This window comes from Uranotaenia lowii, chromosome 1, assembly GCF_029784155.1.
Source record: "Uranotaenia lowii strain MFRU-FL chromosome 1, ASM2978415v1, whole genome shotgun sequence".
In the NCBI taxonomy this organism is placed as follows: Eukaryota; Metazoa; Arthropoda; class Insecta; order Diptera; family Culicidae; genus Uranotaenia; species Uranotaenia lowii.
In genome coordinates this window covers 211,570,930-211,591,041 of record NC_073691.1, presented here as the reverse complement: position 1 = coordinate 211,591,041, position 20,112 = coordinate 211,570,930, and the positions used below count along the sequence as shown (strand labels likewise).

Genomic DNA, 20,112 nt, shown 5'->3' with positions numbered 1-20,112 from the left:
TATGGTATGCTCAAGGTTAAAGATCATCTATCTTTCCAACAACCATTTTGAAGATATCTTGCTCAAATTCGACCTTCATCTAATTCAATATCCGAGAAGCAATTTCAAATAGATTGGCAAATAATTTCGACATGTTTATTCCAGATTTCACAGGAACGCAATCTCTTTGGTGATTAACGAGCTAGAAACGATTTGTCATGTCTTTTCAGTTATTGGTAACATTTTAAAAATCAGAAAGACCACTACTTAAAAAATGTCTTGTGATACATCATCCGATAAAATCATCTGGTTGAACATAATCGACTAAAAACATGAGGGGTACTTATATGGAAGAAAAAGAAAGCATTGAAATAATCTCTAGTTCTCGCTCTAGTTTTTTTCATTGAAAACTCAATAGAATATTCGACCGAATAGTTAAAAAAGTCAATATTCGGTATTCGGTCGTTCGCCGAATACCACTATTCGATACATCTCTATAAAGGACTATTCTTAAAGTTTATGGGAGGCAGCTTATTTCATAATTTTTAAAATTCTAAAAGTAAAGTTTTCGAAAAATAGGCAGTTATTTCATTGCGTCGATTAAAGGGTTTTGAAATCTTATTCAATTACCAACTGGAAAAATGTTAAGTCTTTTTAAAGTTCAAGGAAATTCATGCTTTTGAATTTTTCATGAATCTTAATTAATGGAAGTCACTTCAAACTTTATGGGAAATAAAAACTTCTAGTGCAGGTTTTTAAAATTAACAATTTTTTAATTTTTTTTAAATTGCTCATATCACCATTTTGACTTCTCACATATAAATATTTAAGATTATATAAAGTTTTACACAACGTTTCACGTGAAAACTATCAAATGAACAAACAATAAATTAAGAAGACTCGTAATGCGTTTCCTCTGAACTAGTTGAAACCTAAAACAGTTGTCGAAGTTTTGATCACAAGTAGGTAGGGGGAAGTGTTCCTAAATGCGCATGTTGGGTAATAGGCCGAATAGGCCGAATATCTACTACAGACTTGTAAATTTATCAAATAATTTTGGATAATTTGTAAATAATCCAAAAGTAATGTTGTAAAATCTACACAATCATTAAAAACTTATAGTTTCAGCAAAACATCTAAGGTGTTTCCACGTATCTTTCACTGTAGATCGTACAGGAGAATGCTGAACGGTATCGCTTTATGTTTTGATTATAGTTTTTTTCAGATTTTCTGGATATACTCAGGCTTGTCCATAAATCCAGTAAAGAATCCAGATAATTCAAATCTGGCCAAAATGTCCAGATATTGTTTGAAACTTCCCAAATTTTGTTCAGGAAAATAGAAAAAAACTCAAATTCCTCTTTAGATTTTTTTAGATTTTGTGTTCTATAACTATTTTTCAAAAATTACAAATTTTACATAAATGTTGCTTATTTTTTTTTTTCTCAAAAATCGTCCTGAATGCCTGACCGTGTGGATACGTGTGGTTGAAAGTATGGTATGCTCAAGGTTAAAGATCATCTATCTTTCCAACAACCATTTTGAAGATATCTTGCTCAAATTCGACCTTCATCTAATTCAATATCCGAGAAGCAATTTCAAATAGATTGGCAAATAATTTCGACATGTTTATTCCAGATTTCACAGGAACGCAATCTCTTTGGTGATTAACGAGCTAGAAACGATTTGTCATGTCTTTTCAGTTATTGGTAACATTTTAAAAATCAGAAAGACCACTACTTAAAAAATGTCTTGTGATACATCATCCGATAAAATCATCTGGTTGAACATAATCGACTAAAAACATGAGGGGTACTTATATGGAAGAAAAAGAAAGCATTGAAATAATCTCTAGTTCTCGCTCTAGTTTTTTTCATTGAAAACTCAATAGAATATTCGACCGAATAGTTAAAAAAGTCAATATTCGGTATTCGGTCGTTCGCCGAATACCACTATTCGATACATCTCTATAAAGGACTATTCTTAAAGTTTATGGGAGGCAGCTTATTTCATAATTTTTAAAATTCTAAAAGTAAAGTTTTCGAAAAATAGGCAGTTATTTCATTGCGTCGATTAAAGGGTTTTGAAATCTTATTCAATTACCAACTGGAAAAATGTTAAGTCTTTTTAAAGTTCAAGGAAATTCATGCTTTTGAATTTTTCATGAATCTTAATTAATGGAAGTCACTTCAAACTTTATGGGAAATAAAAACTTCTAGTGCAGGTTTTTAAAATTAACAATTTTTTAATTTTTTTTAAATTGCTCATATCACCATTTTGACTTCTCACATATAAATATTTAAGATTATATAAAGTTTTACACAACGTTTCACGTGAAAACTATCAAATGAACAAACAATAAATTAAGAAGACTCGTAATGCGTTTCCTCTGAACTAGTTGAAACCTAAAACAGTTGTCGAAGTTTTGATCACAAGTAGGTAGGGGGAAGTGTTCCTAAATGCGCATGTTGGGTAATATGCGCATACAGCCGATAGACGATATGGCTAGAGATTCATCATATCTAATCATTGCAGTTTGAGGGTAATACGCTTTTAACACATGACTGGAAAAATTAAATAATTATATAAAGTCGAAAAAATTTAAAAATTCAAACAAGATTTTTGTCAGTTTTGTTATAATATATTGAACTTTAATTATTGTGCGTACAGATTCTGTGAACAAAAATTTTAATGGTTTTTCTTTCTTATTCAACTGGAAATCGGAAATTCAACAAATTGAAGCTTTTGGCAAAGTTGTAAATGATAAGATATTGGAATAAGAGGCAGGTTCTGAATGCCCATATCAAGGCAGGTTAAATGCCTATATCAAGAAAAATAGATAAGTCTTATAAATTTCTTAATTTCTATCATTTCAGCATTAAATCTACGCTTCAATCACGATCTTACAGCGAAAAAAGAAGCACTTCATACTGATCCGGTAAAAATACAATATGAACAAAATATTACCATGAAATATGGCCATATGACAAACTTAACTATGTTTCATGCGAAAGAACTAGTGATGTAAAAAATTTGACCAAATTTTCAGCCTTGACGTATGCTTAACATCCGTTTCTACCATTTTCAATTAAATATTTTCAAAATATTGCAAGTGTAAATAAAATATAGATTAAAACATAAATATGCGCATTTAGCCCGCCGGTTTCGGAAATCGACTATTTTGACTTCTTTTATTATAAAATTATTTTCATAAAAACTGTAAGAGATTTTAATAGAAACATTGCTCTTACGTATAGAAAACAGATGTCCGCTCATGTGCATATGGTTTTCAGACTCCTATCAATTGGAATATGGGAGAAAATGAGTGCTTTCCTTAATATGCGCATATAGCCCGCCTCTCCCCTACAGACAAATACGTAAGAGGAAATCTCTCTCAATAAATCACCGCGGATAATCTGAAGGAATAATGTGTTAACTAACTCTCGACAGCAAATCGTAAACTTCTCGATGACAGGCAGAAACTTTTTACACGCCCACCCGAGTGGCATAATGAGTTTACTACCTACTTCGAGCATGACATTCCGTGAACATGACAAAGTTACCCCCTCTCTTAGCCATCATCCCCCCTTTCCAGTACCAGGTTGCAATCTCTCTCTTCCACGGACATCCAACCACTTTGCACTGTGTTCCGAAGCACTTCATCAAGTTTTCCACACGAAGGCATTCATAATTGTTGTGGATTCCAATTATTTAGTGCAAACTAAGTTGTCTCTCGTCGTCGTCGTTGCCTTGCCAAGGGGGCCTCATTGAGCCAAATGGAAGTTGTCACGCGGGAGTTTTCCCGGAGCAAAATTTGCAATGGAAGCTAATTAAATCACTCAGGCGAACCTGTGACGAGGCTTGGGCCAAGCAAAAGCCAAAACCAAACCAAACCGAGACCGCACCGTTTGTCATTCGGATGAACCATTATTATCATCGGGTTCCTTCACACATTCACCTTGCCGCAGTTTGACACCGCGTGACCAATCGTTCCCATGGGCCAGACAGGCAGCAAAACTAATGCGGGAAATGGCCACCCGGGATGGTTCCGATAAGAGAGAAAGCCCTTTAAAACGGGACGCGCGGAGTTTATCATCTTTCACCCTTGGACGCATCGCGGTGTGGTGGTGGCTGCAAAAACTGACGACAACAGGCTGGGGCGTATCATGCGTGCGAATCCTGGCACATCCTGATAATGAACTCCCCGGTGCCTTTTGGGGAATTTTGAACCCCACATCCTAGCATTGTCTGCGTTAGTACACTATGTATGGTATCCAGGGTTATTGCATTTGAGCATCGAAGTGTGATACTTCCGGAAGGATTCGTTTAAAGTTATCCTTTAAATTTTCCGACAAAAAAAAAAACTCATCCACACATCTCAATTGGGAAACAAAACAAAATCTCACCTTTGTGCCACTTTCAGCACAGCTGACGGAAAATTCCAGCATAGCATTTCAATCTTCCAGAGGGCAGGTGAAAGGAGCCGGATCATAAATCATTTTTTCGGTTGGCAGCTGTCAAGCACCGGTCGCCGTGAAAATTGGAAGCAAATTTCTGCTTTTCCAGTTTCCAGCTTTCTTAGCCAATGTGCTACCCACTAGTTAGGAAGCACTCTGGCTGGAATGCGCGGAAGTGTCACTGCTAGCTTTGGCACCTGAGTCTACCTTCCCAATATAAAGGGAAAATACCGTGCGGTGGAGACAGAATGACATACATATTTAGCTTACGATCACATGTCGTTGGTGGTGGCGATGATTGGTAAACAATGTGCAGTGCGGTGTCAAGAGTTATTGGTTCAGCCAGCTGGTGGTTTGCGGAGCTTTAGTCAAATGTTAGTTGAAGCATTTTCACATGAATGTTGGTTCAAATTGTGTTACTGAATAAAAAAAAATGATACCGAAAGTGGAACGTATTCTAAAGTATTCAAGTTTTTGGTTTTTTTGAATTGAGCAAATTTCTTGAAAATATTTTAATATTTTAGGTTTCGTTCAATGATTCAAAAAAAAAATCTCAATTTAATTATACTCTTTGGTCTACTAAGAAACTCCAACAAGGGAATTCATTTTAATTGAAAACGAGGACAGTTGAAATCTTTTTTTTCTTTTGAAAGGAATCCTGATTGAATTATTGCACTCAAATTGTAGAAAGACAGTTGCAGGGCCAAGTTTAACCGAAATGCGTCTTAAACTGTCTTTCTGTCGTTTGTTTTTTGTTTCATACTCTTTGTTCAAACTCATTTAAATCCTTTTACGATACAAATAGAGGGCAGTTTTCGTGATTATTTTACCCTTACATTGCGTGAGTTTACTCTTATTTGTTCAATTTATAAAAAAAAATATACAAGATAGCAAAATTCACATTTTTCGGGGTGAAATCCATTTGGCAGCTGATCTCGACCTTTTCAGAGGCGTTGAGTTTTAATTTTAATGTTTTCAAAGCACATTTTTCCAAAAACAAAAGGATTTGATTCATTTAAAAAAAAAACTGTGTATACTTTTTGTGCATAATTGTACAATAATGAAAGGATTGATTTGAATCGATGATTGACTTTAAGACATCGAGCAGTTTTGATACTGAAGAACAAAAAAAAATTGATGTTTTTTCTTGGTTTGTTTTTCGTAAAATACAAGAAATATTACCAAAACTTTAAAATATTCAACTCTAATTTAAGTTTTGGTCTTTCGTTTTCAACTTTCAAAAAATATGTCCTTGGAATTGACAATTTTTCATCGAAGTTTTAAAAAATTAACAAGAGATTTGAAGGTTTAATTTATAAGAAAACTTTACTTAAATTAGCAAGTAATAAGGGAATTTTTTTTAACCACAAACATTTAATTTGTGTCAGAGCCCTCAAACTGAAATCTCTTACCTCCTCACTCTGCGCCACGCGTGAGGTGAAGATAGTCGAGTCGAATCGGAGTCACGTGAGTCTTGTCACCTTATTCCCGAAGCCGATGGGACAGAGGTTCATGCCCAGCTGACTACAAGATTAGGATAAGAACTCAAGAAGTTCATTCTAAAAGACGTTTCTCACCTAAAGCGACTACTGGAATCGGGTGACTAGGCTGACTCGACTATCGTCACCTCACGCAGAGTAAGGGGGTTTTAAATTCTGATTTTCTAGATTTTAATCTGAATTCATTCTTCATTAATTTGTTCGAAATTCAAATTGTAAATTTGAGTGAAACTTGCAAATAATGACACAGTTTCAATTCTGGATCACCATTCTGAAACTTTCTTATGTTCCGATTCTGTATAAGAGTTGAAAAATAATAATTTAAATCCGAATCTTAATTTTTTTTTTTATAATATCAAGTATTATCTTTCGTATTCTCAAATGGCGAGTTTCAAAAATGTAAAATGCAATTAGTTTAAGTTTGAAATGCATGATTCGAATCATGATTTTATTGGTAATAAGCAACTCTAAAACCACAAAACGTGGAGTAATTCTCACCTCAGCTTTCCAGGCATCAAGGCCGTGCAAATTCGAACTATTCTACTAATTATCCGCCAATATCAAAATTACGAAATTATAGTTATGTAAAAATACTGGATAATTTGATTTTTTTTATACAAACACCACAGTCAATTTTTTTATCATATTATATGTTTCCAAAAATCGCTAATGTTAATTTTGATAAAATTTGCTCAAAAAATTTGTAAGCAAAATACATAATTCGAATGATCAATTTAAATTTCTGTTTGCTTTTTCAAATAAAGTGAAACAGTTCGGGCAAAATCTGGTAAATCTTGCAAGCCTTACCTTATTGAAATGCAATTTTTGGGATAAATTTCTATCAACAAATGATCAAATATTTGAAAATAGGAACGTAAGGAACAAAATGATGAAAGTGATGAATATTTTTTCAATTTAAAAATACCCTCCGGCTCATTTTCAACAGCTTTCACCTTATCCTAATCTTCTATCCGTCTATAATCTTTCAATTCTTAAATATTCTTTCTCAAAGAATATAAAATTTCACCGATATAGCCGATTTTATAATATTATTTCATAATATTATAAAACTGTAGTAGAATTGTTTATCTGGGATTTCAGCATTTATGGACCCTCTTAAATGAGGTGGTGGGGGGTGGTGGGGGAGGCTAGGTTTAGGAAATAATCCTCTACTGAAGTATATATTCTGGATTTAGCTTATCATTTCCAATTGAAAATTCACAATTTATTTTATTTAAAAATTTATCACATAGTTGAATTGAGAATTGCATTGAAGATTTCGATGTTTTTTACCCTCTCGTTTTCCAGATTTATAAAAAGAGATTTAGTGTATTCAGATTTACAAGTATTTCGTTAATTCTTCAGTTTCATGGTTTTTCTGACTTTTGAAAACTCGAGATCTTCATTGAACGTACATACAAGACTTATTCGGATTCCTAATCTAAATTTAATTGTTATAAATGGTTCTGTTTTAAAGACATAATAACCACTCTGAATAGATATTTTTAAATCTAGCTTTAGTCACATTGTTTATGCACGGCACTTTAATCACCGAAAACTTCACCCTCGATAGCTAGCGGACTGTGAAAACTATAGCTAAAACACTTTCTTCTGAGGGGATCTTTTAACTTTCCCACTCTGGGGGAAGAATTTCGTTTACCCGGCGGTGAGATTTCAGACGTGGTAAAAATCGCGATACGAGCTGTGCTGTGGTTGGAACTTGATTAGTTTATTCTGTTTGTTTGATAAGATTAATGTTTTGTTGAGTTAGAATTGTAATCTACACTACATTTTTTTTCTACAAATTATTGAAAAACATATTTTTATTGTCTTTTAAGAAAACTGAAATAAATAATTGGATTTAACAAAGACACAAAAGTATCATTTTTCTAAGGTGCACAGATTTCAAGAACAGATTAAGACTAATTTTTGAGAGCTGATCCAAATATGTATTTTTTTCCTAACACCTTTTGTTTTCTAAATATCTATGGAAAATGGGAAAAAAATCATTTTTTCAATTTCAGCACTTTTTGGCAAAACTCTAGAAAAATAAAATATTTTAGAAATTAGATAAATTAGATAAATCAAATCATTTTGCAAGTCTTCAACAAAGCTCTTAGATGAATTAAAATCTTCAAGACTTTCTTCAGCGGAGTCAGAAATAGTTATGCAAATTTCTCAAAAGAGTGGAATATTTTTAAATCTATATATCTTAAGCTATATAAAGCAAAATTTGATTCCTTGAATGAATGGAGGATGAATTTTGATCAGTTTTTGTTTTTAATGTTTGCTGGTTCATCAATTATCACTGATAGTTTTTACTCAAAATCAATGAATTTCCAAATTTCCACTCGCCATATCACAAAAACCAGAGCTGATAATCAAACTCTAGAAAATTATTCGAATTTGGGACGATAAAATCTTACAAAATCAGTTATTTGAATTTTCCGTTTTTTTTTAAAATACACTTAGTTTTTTCCAGTAATCTTACCCTGGGGGAGGAAGACTGAAATTTGCTGTATCGATTTCTGTATTGCTTTTTACTGTTCGTCAAAAAGCCAGCAATTGTTAAAAAGATTTGTAATCGTTCGAATTTTAACTTTAGATGATTAGTTTCGTGTAGCGAGTCATGTAACTCAGTTGTTTAGGTGCTGAATTTGAGTCTTCTGAGTTAATTGCTGCCGATTCAAAAGTAAACATCGAAATCGAATACACCAGCTAGATTATTCAATACCAGTCTGTCAACTCTGTCGTAAATATAAACTTTGACCTATATAAAAATGTTGTTCGGTCCATGAGAACTACCCAAAATCTAAATCTGTTATTTAAGCTATTTTTAGACCAACCATTAATTATACAATTTTTATTTATTAGCTTCAACAACTTCAACGAAATTTGAGCGACTTAATACGCCTGATCATGCTTGAATTTGCCAGTACAAAAAAAACCTAATTAATTCAATGTTTTATGCAAAACAAGTCCTTTTCAGCATCAAACAAGTTTTATTGAAAATCAACAAATAAGAAAGTAAAATTTTGAGCCTTCGCACTGGTCGGTAGATTGATTAGAGAAATTCGACGTTTGAAAGATTTTTTTTCTTTTTTTATTCAGTCTTCCTCCCCCAGATCTTAACCATCAACCAATCATCATCGTATAAAACGTTCATAAGCTCAAACATTTACAATAATGTCTCCATAGTAAAAAATAACTTAATTCACTTACATATTCTCAAAACAAGCTATTTCAAACATTTATTATATTAAACGGAAATTCAAATCAGATAATCGGTTTCAAAGCACCTGAAAAGCTCGCAACCCAATTTAGTGCCCACACACGGTCACAGAGGCTAATAATGTGCAGTTGAGAGAAGACCGGGAACGTTCGGGTCGTTCAGCTACAAGCCCTCCAGTTCACAAATAACGTCACGCCTCCGAGCACGTCGTCTAATCAGAACAAAAAGCCACCCACCAGAAAGCATTCTTAATTAGTAAACTATTTGCCATCGGTTGGTAGTTGCCGGTTTGCTTGGGCAGAAACCTTCCTCGAAGCGGCCAGGCCCTGTTCGGGATGCTGGCTACAATTGAGTGGTTATCTGGATGTTTCGATCGCATTCACACAAACACACACGTGAGCACAAACACATACACACATACGAAGATACACTCAACTATATAATCGTCACCGGAAAGAAAATGGCCAAACGTGATCACCATAATGAGAGCCCACTGCACTGCAAATTTTGCTACCATTTGCCTTCCTACTCGTGTGCTCCACAGTCAGTGAAAAGGGTCTGTGATTTCCAATGTCACTGAAATGTCTCCAAAGGGTTGTTGGCTTGGTTGGCTTGAACGGAACTTGATGATTTTAGTGGTGCGGAAACACTTTACAAGGGCCTGATGAAGGGGAGAAGCAAAGGGTTTCGAGCTAATTCGGTTTTACCAGTTCCGTTTGAGTTCTCGTTTTGAAATTGTTGGGATGCACAAATAGAGCGACAAATGGCATCCGTTCATCCAACGAGTGGCGTTCGTGGAACAAACCTGCTATAGGTATGTAGGTTTCTTCAAAGAGTCAGGCAAATGAGCAACTTAGCGCAAACGAACCAAAAACCAGTCTAGACACAAAGGTACACACACGTTTTAGTACAAATATAGTGCAATGTCAAATTGGTTTCCCGAACGTCATTGTAGCAAACATTTAAGCTCCCTTACTTCATTTTAGCAAAGATGTGCTATTCTTGTTAAAGCATTCAATTTCGAACACTTTCTAAGAAAATTTCTCAGAAAGCTAATGTGCTGCACAGCTATTTGTGTGAAAATTCATCACTCGCATTGAAACAATTTGGAAATCCTTTCATTCCGATGAACCAAAGCAATAGGGTAAATATTATGACAAAATTAACCGAACGAAATGAAAATCATCAAAGCCGAAACATTCCAGCTCGTCACCACACCGTTTGAACATTTTGTACGATTCACAGCGCGGAGGATGTTCACAGGAATGCATCCTTACGCAAACATTCTCCACCACTTGTTTACTCAGGCTGAAGAGCGAATGTTTCGTCTCAAGTGTGCTCATTCCACTGGGTAAGCAATTCCCGAGGATCCCACCACCGTCATCTGCTTCTCTGAACCCACTTTTCCTGGTGCTGGACCGACACGTTTAAAAAAGTCGGAAAACGCCACATCTCGTTATCGTTCCGTATGACTGGGGTAATTGAGTACAACTATTTGAAATAATCCTTGCAAAACATATTTTTCAAACAAACCTCTCACACTACAAGACCCAATCCAACTTCTTAACCGAAAGTCCCGGAACTAAATCATGGACCCAGCTAGCTTGTTTGTTGAAATTCTCGCAATAAAGTTCTCATCATTTCCTAGGAATAAGGCTGCCTTCCTACAGCCATAACTGAGTACCTTATGCCTAGTGACGGCTCTGTCACGTGGTTGTTGCATGGTGAACGTAGCTGTTTACCTAGGAATAGTTTATGATTGCTTTTTCTGCAACACGAGGGTAGTAAGTTTAGTTTGTTGACAATTTTCTGTGCTGTTGACATACATTGGTAAGGTGAAGAAACTTTAAATTTGCATTCTAGATTATAATATTGTAGCGACTCCGATATTTGGTTTAAAATATATTTAAAATTTATATCAAAAATAAAAAAATAGTAGGGATGACGGAATATGTTCGACTTGATAAGCGCAACAAACTTTCGTTTTGTTCGAGAACATGTATGAAAAAATTAAAAAAATTTATACGAAAATCGCCATACATCTAGCGGAAAACTTTCCTTAATGCGCCAGACGCGTTGAATGCGCTTTAAGTCGTTTGGCTAAAAAGTTGGTAAAAAAACACATCTAAAAATTGCATTTTGAGTGAAATACGCTTTTAACAGAAAGCATGAAAAAAAAATTATATGAACTTACAAACTAAGAAATTTTTTAAAAAAATTAAAAGGTTTTGATAAAAAATTATACGTCAAGAAGACCAAAACATAAACTAGGGTGGTATTTTTTCTTATTCAAGAACACATAAAAAATAGCAAATTCTAAAAAGAAACAGGTAAAAAATTTTTAAAACAAAAACTTCAATTCTAAGCCCCAAACAGCATCTAAAGAGAGAGTTGAAAATTTCAAAACAGACTTGATGAATTTTTTTTTTTTTTGATACAGTAGTTTTTCAATTTCATCACGGTAAAAAAAAATTCACCATGAATATGGCGAAACTAAAAATTAAAGTGTAAAAAAAGATTTTTTTTGTCTTTAATAAATAATTTAAAATGTTTTCACTAGTGGAAACGTTTTGAATCAATAAATTTCGATCATAAGATGTAACTATCAGAGATTACTAAACACAAAGGATTGATTTAAGTTCAAATTATACTTCCCTATAGAAATTTTAAGAAATAAAACCATTTAGATTATCAATTTCATAGTCTACATCTAAATAAAGTGAATTATTTTGTTCTTTTTTTAAGAGTCAGTATTTCTTTAGTCGATTTTTAAAAAGAGTTCAAAGAAAATTGCATCAAAAATTTTTCTTCTGCTAATTTCAAATTTCAGTATTTTAATCTTCATTTAACTAAAAAGTTTTCTTTTTCGAAAAATATTTTGAAATTTGCTGAACTTAGACTTTTGAAGTGTGTTTCTCGAAATTTGCTTAATGGGCAGATAATCCTTTGTTATTCATTATAGAAAAACAGAAGTCGTATTCCTGTTTACATATTTCAAGGCAAAGCATGTAGAACTTCATTTTGATCTTCCAAAATTATTCACTCAGACAATGCTAAAGGCTGTAAAATCAGGATTGCGCACGCCACCCTTTTAAAGAAACAAATTGAACAATGAAATCAGAGACACTTTTCTCTTTTCAAAAACGCTCGAATTCACCCACATCTTTTTATGATTCGCATAACCAAAAAAGTTTACTTTTTAGAGCGGCTAACCAAGCATAAATAACAATACTAGCATTAGCGTAGCGTTAAATTGCTTAAAAATGGTTAATTCTTAAACTTTTAATGAATTTTCATTTTCATGGGATTTGGATAAACTTTTCTGTGATACTTTCGTAAGATTTTTATGATGTTTGTTTAATTTTAATATTTATTTGTCTCATATTTAAACCATTTTTGTAACAATAAATTATGGTTATTTTTGACAATAAAGTGACAATTTTGCGACAACTTTGTAAAACTTTGGGAAAATCTCTGATATTTTTAAGGGAATTCTGTGTCATTAAAGAAAAATCTAGGCAAGTTTTGTTAAAGTTATAGTAGTGTTGTAATATTTTGTTGAGAATATTTTTATCAATATTTTTATGACAGTTTCTTGACATTTCGTTACAATGTTTCTAAAATTTTCAAACTATTTTCTATCAATTTTTGATACTTTGTTACAAAGTTAAGACAATAAAAAAAAGTTTTAGATTAAAATTTAAAAAATTTTTGGATCAACTTTTGTCATATTTTTTTTTAAATTCTGTAATTTTTTGGAGATTGTTTTTTGCATTTTTGAGGCAATTTTGAAACAATCAAATAACATTTTTTGGCAAATATGTCACTGTTGTGTGAATGACAATAAGTGAAAATCAAGTCATTGTAGTTTTTGCCAATTATGTCATTTTTGTTATTTTTTTTTTTGTTATTTATGTTATTTTTAGTATTTTTGTCATTTTTGTCATTGTTGTCATTTTTGTCTTTTTTTGTCATTTTTGTCATTTTTGTCATTTTTGTCATTTTTGTCATTTTTGTCATTTTTGTCATTTTTGTCATTTTTGTCATTTTTGTCATTTTTGTCATTTTTGTCATTTTTGTCATTTTTGTCATTTTTGTCTTTTTTGTCTTTTTTGTCATTTTTGTCATTTTTGTCATTTTTGTCATTTTTGTCATTTTTGTCATTTTTGTCATTTTTGTCATTTTTGTCATTTTTGTCATTTTTGTCATTTTTGTCATTTTTGTCATTTTTGTCATTTTTGTCATTTTTGTCATTTTTGTCATTTTTGTCATTTTTGTCATTTTTGTCATTTTTGTCATTTTTGTCATTTTTGTCATTTTTGTCATTTTTGTCATTTTTGTCATTTTTGTCATTTTTGTCATTTTTGTCATTTTTGTCATTTTTGTCATTTTTGTCATTTTTGTCATTTTTGTCATTTTTGTCATTTTTGTCATTTTTGTCATTTTTGTCATTTTTGTCATTTTTGTCATTTTTGTCATTTTTGTCATTTTTGTCATTTTTGTCATTGTTGTCATTGTTGTCATTTTTGTCATTTTTGTCATTTTTGTCATTTTTGTCATTTTTGTCATTTTTGTCATTTTTGTCATTTTTGTCATTTTTGTCATTTTTGTCATTTTTGTCATTTTTGTCATTTTTGTCATTTTTGTCATTTTTGTCATTTTTGTCATTTTTGTCATTTTTGTCATTTTTGTCATTTTTGTCATTTTTGTCATTTTTGTCATTTTTGTCATTTTTGTCATTTTTGTCATTTTTGTCATTTTTGTCATTTTTGTCATTTTTGTCATTTTTGTCATTTTTGTCATTTTTGTCATTTTTGTCATTTTTGTCATTTTTGTCATTTTTGTCATTTTTGTCATTTTTGTCATTTTTGTCATTTTTGTCATTTTTGTCATTTTTGTCATTTTTGTCATTTTTGTCAGTTTAGTCATATATTTGTTTGAACATTTTCGTCTTTTTTCCTGACTTTTCAATAATTTCAGACAAAGTTGAAAAGAATTGGTTGTTGCTGCAAATCTTAATGCAAAATTCATCGGTTTCTTAAGAAAATTTATACTTCAGGATTTTGGAATGAATGTTACTATTCCAATGGTTGTTACTCATACTTAGTTGTTGTATTATCTGTTGGCTTTTCGAATTCTAAAGTATCGATCGGCACTTGGTTTCCTTTAAATTGGACGAAAACGTTTTAAAATTCCATTAAATGAATCATCTGACTAAAACCGGAAGGATCTGCAAAAAGCCAAAAACCGAAAATGCCATTTCAGAGCACAATCGAAGGCAAGAACTGATCGTTAATTAAACTATCTCATCTTTATTCATTCGAGAAAATGGTGATTGAGAGGCAGGGGGAAAGAGAAAGATGCAAACGACGAAGCAGACGCAATTCGCCAGGAGATGTGTGTTTGGCAATTGGAACGTGTGTGGCTTTAAAACTGGCAGTCGGTACGTGGCAAAGGCTGAACCGAATCCGAATTCGACCCAACAAAGCCCCAGACATGCCCATTTCGAGTTCGATTTCGAACTCTACTCTACGGTCTCTGCTGTATCTACTGGGAATGGCCGGGTTTTTCTCTTGGGTGAATTGTGGGTGGGGGGTGGGTGGGCCAACCGGAAGTGGGAAATGCGTTTTCCGATAGCAGAAGCAGCACAAACCTCACAGTCGATTAGGTAGACCCGTTTTAATTTATCATCGTTATCTGCGCTCGGTGAACGCTCTTCTCGTGTCCGGGAATCTTCAGGCGATCGTTTTCTCGATGATGCTGTGAGGGAGGGCCATGAGAATCCATTCCATTCTCACTGAACGATTCACGAGCTGCCATAAGGTCAGGTGTGGGTCTCCTTTTCGCTCGCTGTGTTGCTTGGGGTGAATGAGGATTTATCACGTGGGTTACAATCTTTTGGATCCTTGCTTCATTAATTGAAGGGTGCTGGTTGAGACGATTTAAAGTAAGAGCGAGGTTGATTTATTGACCAATGGGGGCTTGGGAATTGTTGGAATCGAACGTTCAACCAGTATAACTTCTGACGCTGAATGTTGGAGAAACCAATCGAGATTGTTAAGTGAGATTGATAGGTGTTGGAAGGAAATGTATCTTTAAATGATTGACAACTTAACAATCAATATTTCAGGTCATTCAACGAGTGTTGGGTTGTAGGTTTACTAAACTTTAAAGTTTTGTATCTTTCGGTACAATCTTTAGAAACTAATAAAAATGTATTTTTTTACCGTTTAAAGTACCTTCAGAATTTCCCGGAAAATAAAAACAACGTACAAGCCTTAAGCTAAACATTAAAATTTTTTTTTGGAAGATCTAAGCCTTGCTGAATAATACCTAGAAACCTTGAAAAACACAAACACCCAATAAAATGCTGAGCAATCTTCCAGATGACTCTGGTGTTTCGGTCTCGACGATGGGTCTTAAACCGTATAATCCTGAAAATCCGAACCCCCTTCCAAAACTTGCCACCAACAAACAGCCATCAATTTTCAATTCAATAGCACCTTTCGGTATTGCCGCAAAATTATCACACGCCTTACCCTAATTGTAACCTTATTTATCCACTTTAAAGCTCTGTTCTTTGAAGCCCACGGAAGGAAAACCTGAGCCAGCAACAACCCACAAATACCGTAGAAAAATCTCTTGGCAGCAGCCGGGGGCACTGTTTTTGTGTCCCTCGTCACCCGGACTAGCTAGCTGGCTAGTGATTTTGGGTGGGTGTAGTGGGAAAATCCGAGCAAAGAAAATGATTTTCCCGAGCTGGGACCCAGGCTGATGTAATAATAACTTGGAAGCTTGTTTTCTGCCGCGCGGCCCTTCAACAATTCAACAATGATTCGGTAAAAATTGAACGACCCAAGCAAGACATTCGCACCCCGAAATGAGCCCACAATTAATTGCAAGATTTGTTCTTTTTTTTTGTTGCTGCTGCTGGGGCTTTTCCTTTGCACGGTTCCTGATTTTTATGGACGACTTTTTTCCCCATGGCTGTGGGTAATTATGATTGCTGTGGATTATTGTTAATGTTTTCGACAAGGACGGTTTTCGGTCTTGGTATTTTTTTTTTGAAGGGCAAGAAATTGGGCCACAGATCTGGGATAATGAACTGCGTTGATTATACAGTGCTGATCTTGCAATTCTTCAAATGATAAGCGAAATTTGAAGACAGTCTTCAGGGGATGAAAAAAAAATGGAATTGTCCAATCGGACCGATTGATTCAACTTTCTATCGATTACTTCTGTTACCGATACCTAGCATACCGGGACAAATTGATTCACACATCCAGACACAAAAACCCTATCCGGATGGGTGGCTGCTTAATTAAGTGTGCATTAAAATGTAATGGCAATTGGTTGGCAAACAAACCGCAAGGGCATCGCCAAAGGGTACCCGGAGCGCCGACAAATTAATTACCGAAACCGGATTCGTCGAGTGCGCTGGTTTTGGTCCTCTGCTGGTTGGCCAAAGTTCTCCCCAAAGCAGGGGTCGGCAATCTGTTGAGGTTGTTTTTGAATTTTCATTGTTTTATAGAGCAAAAAATGTATGCCAATAATAGTATTGCATAAATCTGACTTCTTCCGAAAATAGTGAAAAAAAAATTTAATATTTTTTCATATCATCTCGAATTTTTCGCTCTCGCTCGGCAAATCGTGAGATCACCCCACCCCCAAGAGGGAAAAACCGTTACAAAATTTTCAAAATAGCTCGAATTTAAATAAAATTTTTGAACTTTTACTAGTCGGTATACCTTTGAATTTTAAAAATTTTCTACTCCGTGGAAATTTTTAACGAACAAACTTATTGAAATGGGCGTTATGGTAAGTAATTTAAATTGCAGTCAATTTTCCATATATTCCGGGGTTTATATTTCTTCTTCTCTACGCTACGTAAGATCATGTTTTATTAAAAAGAATAAATCTAAAATTGTGGTAAGACTTAGACTGAATTTTCAATAGCTATCGCTGATCGAAAATCTAAATCAACGCTACCAAACAATTGCTCGTATGTACGTTTTCTGAGCCAATCGAAAGAAAAATCGTCAATTTTCATCGTAGTTGCTCATCATGATTCTAAGTTTGAAATATTTTCCAAATCAACGGAAAATCATGAAATCAAAATCAAAATAAAAATAATATGTCAAAAATATGTTCTGATTAAAAAGGAACATTGAATTTAAAAAAATAGAAACAGAATTTTGATTAAAGTACCTATCATAACTCAGATTTTGAATTCTTGAACAGCCATAATTGATAAATTAGTTTTGAAACTTGAAAATTAATAATACCTTAAAATTAAAGTGCTATTTAGTTGGAAATTCATTGGCTGAGTATCAATATTCACACCAATCATATCGTTTATATTGTTTTGAATTATTCAACGAAAATAAAAATTAAAAACGAACACACACATATATGATCTCAGTGAAATCACAGAGAACAGACGTACAAACTCGAACAAAAAATCATCAAAAAAGTGTAAACAAAATTTAAAAGCTATCATCAGAAAAATACGTTAAAAATTGACTATAAACAGTGTCATCTGTTGTGCCGTTCAAAAGTTACAAATCAACTTTTAAAGCGCTCAATTTTAGTAATGGCGTAATCGTATATGAATGAGCTCATGAATAAATTGACCAATATCTCAGTGAAAAGAACGGCTTCAATTAATAGCTAGTTAAATTCACTTAGAGTTACTTTTAACATGAAAAAATTTAATTTTTTTTATTTTTTTACTACTGCAGCAGAGAATAACTGACAACTTTTATCGAAGTCAGAGGAAGCATCGGCTATGCCTAGTCAAATAAGAACATTCTTGAGGATCATTGTCACCCAGCAGTACTGATTCTAGGCATCTTAAAGCGGGTTTCATTGACATATCACATTTGCATCCCATTGTTCAAAATTTAGTAATTTATGCAAGTTTGAGGAAAATAGAGGATACATTTGATGGATACATTTTTTATGGAACATGATGAATGTGTTACGAGATTCCAACAGCGATTTTCTTGAAACATGCCTAGTAGCTCATACGACCTTTTTGAAACTAACTTAAATTTTGTTATTTTTTCTCAGTTTTGTTTTGTGTGTTTGGAGATATCTGGTGTCCCAGCCAAAAAACAAAAATTAGTTTTAAAAGGGCGTTAGAACTTTTACACAAGTTTCGTGGGCTAGCTTGTTAGTCTGTTCTCTGTGGTGAAACTTCTTGTTTCTTTGAAGAGAGTTACCATCGAGTTTAGGTTACATCAACTACATTAAAGAACAGCACTCAGGTGCATATATTTTAAAAACTAAATTTGAAGGATTTTGACCTCATATATTCTTCAGATTTGATCTGTCACCCCTGGTTTGTGTGCTGCGGCTCGTGGAAATTTCAAAATTTACCAATTTTACTGAAATAAATCATTGAAGGCTTAGAAACTAATTTTCCTACAAAAAACTAAGTACTGATTGTAAATCTTGCTACATTCATTTGGGCTACATTTTGCAGATTCAGAAATACAATGCTTAAAACAAAAATTGTAATTCATCACTTTTCAGAAGATTCAAGAAAATGAATAAAACTCTTTCAGACGACTCAAAAGGGCGTTTAGATTTTTGTAGAGATGAAAAAAGAAAACTTATATTTCTTTTTCTTAGGAGTTAAAATTGCCCTAAATTATCGAAAAAAAATATCATTTATTCAAACTCATTATTTTCAATATTTTGGTAACACTTTTCAGTTTTTTTTTCCAAAAAAGTGCACAAATTTATTCAATGAATTGAAAAAATATTCAAATATTGGCCTTGAAGGTTCAGAACGCCCCAGTAATTCAAAGTCAGCTCCTGCAAGCTTTCTACAAGATGTGAACATTGTTGCCTTGAATATCATAAATTGATCCTTCATTTCAATTATTTCTTAAAAATCTTTTTATAAATTGGAAATAATGCCTTGAGCAGACTTCAATGACTAAACCGATATCAAACAGTAGGCAAAATGAACCATCAGTGAACCAAAACGATAGCATAAATTAGTGTTGTAGTTTTAAAATCTCGTTATGAAATCAAATATGTTTCTCAGAAAATGTTCACTTACAAAACTTCAGTTTTCCGTAACTCAAATTCTTAGAATACAAATTAGAAAAATACAAGCTTCGGAAAGAAGACTGTAGATCAGCTACGGAATGCTCCAATAAAATTTCAGTTAGTATTCAAGAAAGCATAAACTATTTTGAAGTATATATTTAGATTTTGATTTTTTATTAAATCATGACCACGGAAAATGTTAAAAAATGACGTGAAAACCGGCAAAATTGTACCATTTGTAGAATGTTAAAACACGAAACAAAGAATTTAAGGCGATTTTTCAGAGGTAGCTGTTTTTCGAATTTTTTGTCAATTTGTAATTCCACAGATTTTCTTGCACTTAAATAAAACTTTGCATTAGATTTTGGGTATATTAATTCAAAAATTATAATTATCAGAAATTCTGATTCAGAAAGCCAATTTAATACCATTTCTAGTGGTGTAATTGCATAGAAGCTGCGATAGTTTACAAAAATATGAAAAATAAAAATGTGAAATATTTATAAGTAAGCATATAGTTTCTTACTTTAGCGCATTCCGTAGCAGATTAACAGTCTTTTTTTCCAAAGCATATTTTTCGGATTTTATTTCGTAGACTTTGAATAATTGAAAACTGAATTGACTCATTATCAGCATACTGTGCGCATTATTTAGTGAAAATTTCTTAGTTGAGCAAAACTAAGCATCATTGAGGTATCATTATTTTTTTTAAATATATTTCTTATTTCGACGTTTTTCGAACACAATCTAAGAATAAAAATAATCCATCGGGGTTAAAAAATCACAAAAAAAACTATTTAAAAATTTTTCATATATTATATTACTAAAAAAAAACAAACAAGAGTAATTATTGTAACAAATTGCAGACAGTGATACGAGTTGC

General features: G+C 33.1%; 1 protein-coding gene across 1 annotated transcript in view; it reads right to left on the bottom strand.

Moving 5' to 3' along the window:
• The window catches only part of LOC129738363 (uncharacterized), a 144,365-nt gene that overhangs the window by 121,423 nt on the left and 2,830 nt on the right, over window positions 1–20,112 (bottom strand). The window contains exon 2 of the mRNA XM_055729547.1: window positions 16,534–16,661. Within this exon, the coding sequence (XP_055585522.1) occupies window positions 16,534–16,661 (128 nt within the window). The remainder of the gene's footprint in view (window positions 1–16,533; window positions 16,662–20,112) is intronic.